Below are 8,458 nucleotides of genomic sequence, written 5' to 3'. Positions count from 1 at the left end.
GGAGGCATCATGTGTGGCTCTCCGTCTGCAGCCGGCGGGGCCACGCCCCTCTTGACATAAAGTGCAACGGGACCACGCCCCCTGACATGCGTTCAGCGGGGCCACGCCCCTCTTGAGTAAAGTTCAACGGGAACACGCCCCCTGACATGCGTTCAGCGGGGCCACGCCCCTCTTGAGTAAAGTTCAACGGGGCCACGCCCCTCCTGAATAAAGTTCAACGGGGCCGCGCCCTCTCGACAATAAAGGTCAACAAGTGGCGTTCCGCCTCAGACCGACCGCAGTGCCTTATCTGGGAGGGTCAACTGCTCTTATTGAGGGCCAAAGAAGAAGGAAGAATTAATTACATCTCTGGACTTCACCTCCTCTAATACAAGGATTATCTGTTTTTATCCAGGGGAAACACTTGCTTTTCTCCACTTGAGAGAAAGAAGAAGAAGCCTTAAAGATGCTATGCGTCTATTCCCACTGACTTTGAGAGAGGAGAGGAACCCGAACGACCTTTTAGGCATTTTAAAACCAGAAGAAGCCAATTGTTGGGTGTGAACGATGGCCGGGTGCTGTGCGTCGGCGGAGGACAGAGAGAACCAGAGGATCAACGAGGAGATCGAGAAGCAGCTGCGCAGAGACAAGAAGGACTCTCGCAGGGAGCTGAAGCTGCTGCTGTTGGGTGAGCATCCCCGCCGTGGGGGGGGGGGGGGGTGCTAGGGTGTGCACGGTGACACCGTGGGGTAAATTACGGAGCGAAAAAAAAATCCCCTTATGATGCGCGTACCCGCGTTAGTGTCTGCACTACCAGAAATACCATAACACGATCTGCCAAAGCTCTCCAGAAAAGTGTTTGTTTGAATCCATCACCTTGCCCGCTCACACCTGGTCCTGCAGGTGCAGTCTAATCGCTCTCCTCGGCGTGCTCTCCGGATGTGGTGCCGCGCGCGCGCTGGCCGCTGTCCCTCAGCCTCCACGCTGGGAGACACGGACACAGTTCACGTGATTCACTGAGTCCGTTGGACTGTCGGCAGTCCCACGCAGAGCGATGTTTGTGACGCGTGACAGTCCACCGCGTCGTCCATAGAAACTAGAAGGAGCGCGCTCATTTCCCGATAGATTCCCCTGTGCCTGGCGCACGGTGGACCGGTGTCACGTGGGCGTTTTCTCCCCCTCTGCTGGCATCAACCACAGCCTCAGCTGAGCATCAGGAAGAAAACGGGAGCACAGGAACAAACAATAGCTAGTGGTGGGGGGAATGATGAATGTGATGTTCAGGAGTCATTTACCTTTACAGCTGATTGTCATCCTGCTCAAACACTGTGGCGCCTTTCAGGAAGACGTTAATGCGAATGTCCTCACAGCGTGTTTCCTGGTGTGAGCACACAGACCTGCTTGCAGACCGGTGGGGAAACAGCTCCAGGCTTGAACCTTTCCGTATTATGATACTAAGTATCCACATGGCATGTTAAACACTCCATGCATGATTCATCCATGGCTCTGGAACGAAACCTGTTCTACTGCGGCAGTGTGAGCCCCCCCCGGGGGGGGACAGGTGCTGCTGTCGAGGCCTCGGCCTGTGGTGTGAGAGAAAGCCATAACTGGCTGCTGTGGGCGCACCTCATGCAAAAGTCATGCAAATGTTGTCCTGAGCCGCACAGAAATAGAGGGTTTGCTGCTCCCTCAAACAGGGCCAGACCCGAATGATTAGAATCGCCGTTTGATTTTGCTTGAAAATGATTTTCTCTCCTCACTGAATGGGAGAGTAGACGTATTCTGGTACAGCGCGCGCTGCTTCGCTTCACTACTGTGCGGGAAAACAGCGTCACTATTACAGCTGCCGGGAATTCATGAGAAATGTAGATGTAGAGGGAAACCAGACCTAGAACGGAGTCAGTGTGATACTGATGAACAGAGGTCCAAGTTCACGATGAGGAGACGACGTCACACCAGCCCGGTTTGCTTTTACAAGGGATTAGAATATTTTGATGACTACTTCTACACATCTGGGTCCTATTCAAGCAAAAGGCATTCAGAATGCTGTAAAACCTGTTTGTATAGTTTTGTCTGTAGTATTGTATAAAAAGCTCAGTGTTCAGTGTAAACCCTTTAACATTGAAAACACACTATTTTCTAGAGCCTAAACTAACAATCACGCTTTATACTGTCAAAGGGTCGTATCTTGGCCTAATGCACGATGACAAAAGTCATCCGCCACCTTCCATACGTACTGTAAGAATAAAATGTATTTATGTGATCAGAGAGCCTCGGGCCTCTCTGTGGGCTTCATTAGGGCCACAGTCGGCTCCCCGGAGAGCACGAGTGGGAGAGAACCAGAACCAAAGATCAACAGCAGCTCTTCCTGCTGTCCATCCAGGCCACGCACACATGTCAACAGCACACAGCACACGGCACCAGCCGCTACTGGTCATTTCGTTCAGTGGAGATAAAAGGTTGCTTTGCTAAAAATGGTTTAGCTCTACATTGTAGAGGCGTTGCGCCGGAGAAGACACATTTGCAACAATAGGCCACAGTGTAGAAGGTGAAATGCATGCGTTTAAACGGCTTCAAATTAAGGGTTGTTTCTGTGTAATGGCTGTCGTGAAGTTAAAAAAACTAGTTTTTCCTTTTGTGCCCCTCATTTTCTTCCAAAACCTCTCAGTAGGTTTGTGCGATTCTTTTAATATATTTAATATTCTATTGCGTTCCTTTTTTTTCACACACATTAGGGAGGGCAAGTCAAACGAAGACCAAGTAAGTGAAATACTGTGTTGACAATACTCAACACATCAATGTAAAATGATTAAGGTAACCACATACGCATTATAAATGTTGATAACTCACATAGTTAAAGTATCAAATTAAATACAAAAATAGATGCGTAAATAATACAAAGAAATAATGTGCAACCAAGACAACGTCTCACTTTCAAATATCATTTGATTGCAGTTGGTTTTAATTTATAATCCATATAATTCTAACTAAAACTAAAAATGTTCATTTTCATGTTCAAATGAGGGCAAAGTGGGAAAGGTGATAGTAGTTTTTCTTCTTGGCAATCATTCACAGAGTCGCCTCACAAGGAAGTGTGCGACGTTATGTCTGTGGTTCATTGTTTGTGTGTGTGTGTGTGTGTGTGTGTAAGTGTGTGTGTGTGTGTGTGTGTAAGTGTGTGTGTGTGTGGGTGTGTGGTCACCATTCAGCACCCACAGGTAAACTGAAAGTCACCACCATGCATAACTGTGACACACACACACACACACACTTAGACATGGATGACCAGAAACATATTGTTCCTGTACAGACACACACATGTCGCATTAGATGTAGTCATTGAGGAGTTGTGTGGTGCTCAGCACTGTCGCCTCACAGCAAGAAGGTTCTGGGTTCTTTCTGTGTGGAGTCTGCATGTTCTGCCCCTGTCTGCGTGGGTTCTCTCTGGTGGCTTCCTCCCACAGTCCAAAGACCTGCTCTGGGGATCAGGTTGATTGGGAACTTTAAATTGCCCGTAGGTGTGTGGATGTGTGTGTGTGTGTGTGTGTGTGTGAGTGGTTGTTTGTCTCCGTGCTGCCCTGCGATTGGCTGGCGATTCAGGCCCAAACTGGGCTGGGACAGACTCCCGTGACCCTGTGTGCAGGGTCAGCAGTTTGAAGATGGATTGAGGAGGACATCTTTACCGCTTTAAGCATTTCAAATGTTTTTTTTAACTTAAACAGTACTTCATCTTTATCAATCATTTAGGAATGTGTTTTTATTCATTTTAGAGTTAATTTTATGGTATAAAAGCAACACATGATGGTCAATACTCATTCAGAAAGTAAAAAGGAGTGTTAGGCAACAAATGCAAAGAGCTTAGTTTACAAATGAGTACAAAAGTTAACTGGTTATCCAATTATTTGTCATCAAGTTGTTAAATTATCCATTATTATAATTACATAGACTCATTTTTTGATTCATCAGCTGGTCCTTTCTGTTTACACTTAAGCTCGAAAGGAGAGAAACAAAGAGACAAGTTTGATGTTAGAACCACAGAAATAACTAAGCCGAATGTAACATGCGTCAATCAGATCTGTCTCAATAAGAATGAACTTCATCACCTCACATGAATCCTACTAACGACTGACATCCTGATCCCTGATGAGAGAGAGTGAAGCACAGCAGACTTTGCCTGAACCAGATTTGCCTCCATCTCTGTATTTACCTCCTCGTCTCCAAGAAACTTGACTTGTAAACCAGGCACATATTCAAATGCAGACGATTTGTCTGAGCCTTGTTTTCTAAGATGTAAAAACTCACGTATCCAGGATGCCATGCAAAGGAGCCGGGGAACCAGGGGAGTGCTGGTACCAGTCACCAGCCCTCACTGGGCTTCAATGACAGGCAGGGACACAGACGCAGGTGTACAAGTTCACGGGAGTGAGAACTTTCAATATTCACATCTGGTAATAAACAAACATTTGTTAAACAAATATATTCAGCCTCGTGTGGCATGAATGTGAAAATGAGGTGCTTGAGCTGTGAGAATGAGAGATGGACTGACTGAGAATCTGTGTGTGTGTGTGTGTGTGTGTTAAACAGAGACAGTTGGCAAACATGTGAGGTGCTGCATTTCTAACGTATTGTCGTGAATGTAGTGGGCCGGCCCTGTTTTTAGTGTCTCTGCTTGCTTGTCTGCCATGTGTCCAAACACACTCTATTACACACCGAATACAAAGAAAACCAGCCACATTGTATCAGACTTCACTCCTAGTGTCAAGCTGCACAGAAACGGGCCGATGAGTGAGAACGGATTAGAGTGCATGTAAGCCTCGTTGTATTCAACAGGTACCGGAGAGAGTGGAAAGAGCACCTTTGTCAAACAGATGAGGATTATCCATGGAGGAGGATACACCGATGACGACAAGAGGAGCTACGCCAAACTGGTCTACCAGAACATCTTCACCTCCATGCAGGCCATGCTCCGAGCCATGGAGGCGCTCGGTATTCCTTTCACTAATCCCCAGAACCAGGTACCAGCGTCCGCTTCTCTTCCCACCAGTGACATGTGTTTGCAGCCCAGGTGTATTTTGCTAAATGTTTCTCTTTGTTTTGCAGTTTTAAAATGTTGTCGAGCCAAATGCGTGAAGTGTCTTTTTCTTTTTACTGTCTCTGACTCCTTAACCCAGGTTAAGTGGGCAGAGACAATATAAAGGGGGGGGGAAGCTCACCTGGGCGTTTCATCGTGGTGATTCCCCCCCCCCCCTTGAGAGCAGCTTTTGGTCGAGGGACTGATTTGTCTTGTTTGGCGAGGGACAATTAGTCCAATGACGTGATCCAACTGGGATCAAGTCCAGACATTAGAGGCAAACACTTTTCCCCTCACCGATCACATGGTCGGAGTCGTTTTATGTTTGATTCTCTTGTCGTGCTGAAGGGGGGGGGGGACACACACAGTGGTAGAGAAGCGACTCTTTACTTTATGCTCAGCATATTTACACGGACCAGTTTAGTCCCACATGGTCTGTGTTCTTTGTTCTGTTTGATTTGAACGGTTTACTCAGCCCCTTTTTTTTTTTAGACTCACTTGTGTAATTTATTCGTGCAGCTAATTTAATAAACAGTCTTCTTCACATTAGGTCAAACTCAGCACTGTGTCTTAGCATTTGGTAGATTTAATGAAGTTTAATAAAGCGGGACACATGGGACGGGTGAGATGAACCCTTCTCTGTGTGTGTGTGTCCCCACAGAACCATGCACACTCGGTTCTGGACGTGGAGGTGGATAAAGTGGAGGAGTTTGATCAGAGCCTCGCGGCGGCACTGAGGGCCCTGTGGGGGGACGCGGGGATCCTGCAGTGCTACGACAGACGCAGAGAATACCAGCTGTCCGACTCCACCAAATAGTGAGCATCGGACACACACAGTAGTGCACAAGTGTTACAGGGGGTGAAGGAAATAACTCTCTAATAACCCTCTCTGACACGCACTGCATGAACTGTATGTGATTTATTAATATACTGGGAGAGTGTTCTAACTGCTTTGCCTTTTAATCGGCAGCGCTGCGGCTGACTTTGAAGACACTGACGATAAGTCGCGTTTCCCAAACATCAGGAGGTTTAACAACCTGCAACTAGATAACTTAAATTATGCTGATTCTTAGAAAATCAAATTGACAACAAAAATAAGCATAGAAATATGGAACTCAAGATGCACATAAATGCACCGTATTTGTACCTCTACTGGAGTAAAAAAACATTCTGCTCACATAACTCATGCATAGGGAAGATATTAATATTAATGAATCAGGTCACTTTCTACCAGTTTGAATAGCTTTCAAATTCTCCCACAATATTTTAATTTCCATTAGATTCCCTCTTATTGTACCAATTTTTTTTTTTCCAGCTATCTCACCGACCTGGATCGCATTTCTCAACCCTCTTACATACCTGACCTGCAGGACATCCTCAGGGTGCGAGTGCCGACCACGGGAATCATCGAGTACCCCTTTGACATGGATAACGTCATCTTCAGGTGAGCTGCTACACAGCAGCGTAGCAGGTTGTGCTGCACTGGAACAGGAGCCTCTGCGGGTTTGTGTTGCATACCTTCTGTGCTTTCATTGTTGTGGTTGTCCCTGCAGGATGGTGGATGTGGGGGGTCAGAGGTCAGAGAGGAGGAAGTGGATCCACTGCTTTGAGGACGTCACCTCCATCATCTTCCTGGTGGCGCTCAGCGAGTACGACCAGGTGCTGGCCGAGTGCGACAATGAGGTGAGTTCAGCCCACCGGGCCCCGGGCTCTCGCCCTTCAGAACTTCATTTGTTGCCTCTTTATTTGCTTAAATTCTGATTTCAGAACCGTATGGAGGAGAGCAAGGCTCTGTTCAAAACCATCATAACCTATCCCTGGTTCCAACGCGCCTCCGTCATACTCTTCCTCAACAAGACCGACATCCTCAAGGAGAAGATCATGCACTCTCACATATCCACCTACTTCCCCGAATTCACAGGTTTCTTCTTTTCTTCTTTCTTTAAAAGGTTTACAACGCTTATGCCCTTATTTCTATGACATTTAGTCTCACGTTCTCAAAAGGCTTTTTTATGTAACCACTGAAAACTTTATTTAAACAATAACAAACCGACATTGCAGGACCTCAGCAGGATGCGACAGCGGCGCAAGAATTCATCCTGAAAATGTACAATGAACAAAACCCGGACAAAGACAAGGCGGTGTACCCCCACTTCACCTGCGCCACCGACACAGAGAACATCCGCTTCGTCTTCGTGGCCGTCAAAGACACCATCCTCAGACACAACCTGAAGGAGTTCAACCTGGTGTGAGAGGAGCCGGACCATTAAAGTGCTTCTTTCTTGGCTCCTTGAAAAGAGAACAATCGGGTCCAATGAAAACATACGTACGGTTTCTTTAATCAAAAGTTTTCAATATTCATCTTTTCATTCGGCAAAAGGAAATACAAACAGTTAACCGACTTACCCAAACAAACGTTTCTCTATATTAACGTTTCTGAAATGCAGACTTTGTGTTTTGTAGTTTCTATTTTAGAAATGTGCTGTAAGAAAATCATACTTTGAAGTAGAAGAATGTCAAATTTAGTATGAAGTAATATTGTCAACCTATTGTGCGGGATACGTTTATTACATAAAACTGTAGCTGTGAGAGCGGATTTATGTGGTGGGTTATGATCCGCTGATTGGCGGGTCAGCCCACATATAGGGTAGGAACCTTTGGGGGCTCGGCACGTGTTCTCACTTTCTCCACAAATTCAACAACAACAAATTGCGTTTTTCCATTAAATCATGGGCAACAGCTCTCCACCTTTCACTATATTTATATGGCAATTTACAAACCACTGTTTTCATATTCATGTCCAGCTCCTCCATCACATTACAGCATCCACATAGAAACAAACCATAGGCTTGCAAATATGTAACAAGTTATCAAAAAAAAGATCCATATGTAACATTTCTCCTCATGCAATAGCTGCAAGAATGACCTGCATTTTTATATCGTGTAGATTGTATTTTCTAACACTGAAAGTGCCTCATTTACTCAGGACAGTCGAGATGTAAATAATCCAAGTTGTGCTTTGAAGGCTCTTCTCAACTGTATTCTCTGTAGAAATGGAAGTTATATTTATGGTATTTTCAATAAAGAATGATAGTTACTTAATTTACTTTTTTCTTTATTAGTAAAAGTTGGCACACAGAATACAGTAAACATGTACTTTGGGTCATAGTTCCATTGCTTTTTCCTTTTTGTTAACATTAACAAACCAACAACGTACCTAGTATACAGATTATATATATATTTTATACCTCTACGAAGTCGAGATACACTCATTCAATCGTATTCTGAGAAGGGTCCTAAACGCCACAATGTTTGTTTGTTTGTTTGTTTGTTTGTGTCTAAACGTGACAGCAGATGTAGCTGATGCTGCGTTTGTTTGCAGATGAATACCCAGAGCCTCAGGTAGTG

The 8,458-nt window shown here is 45.4% G+C and overlaps 1 protein-coding gene across 1 annotated transcript; it reads left to right on the top strand.

The window, feature by feature from the left end:
- The first annotated feature begins 286 nt into the window (after positions 1-286).
- On the top strand, positions 287-8,303 carry gna14a (guanine nucleotide binding protein (G protein), alpha 14a). Its single transcript, XM_037481747.2, has 7 exons — positions 287-667; positions 4,810-4,994; positions 5,712-5,866; positions 6,366-6,494; positions 6,604-6,733; positions 6,818-6,971; positions 7,112-8,303. The coding sequence occupies exons 1-7, from the start codon at positions 547-549 to the stop codon at positions 7,300-7,302; spliced, it is 1,065 nt and encodes a 354-aa protein (XP_037337644.1). The 5' UTR covers positions 287-546; the 3' UTR covers positions 7,303-8,303.
- The last annotated feature ends 155 nt before the right edge of the window (positions 8,304-8,458 follow it).

Source organism: Pungitius pungitius, chromosome 5, assembly GCF_949316345.1.
Source record: "Pungitius pungitius chromosome 5, fPunPun2.1, whole genome shotgun sequence".
NCBI lineage: Eukaryota > Metazoa > Chordata > Actinopteri > Perciformes > Gasterosteidae > Pungitius > Pungitius pungitius.
This window is presented reverse-complemented; position numbering and strand designations above follow the sequence as displayed.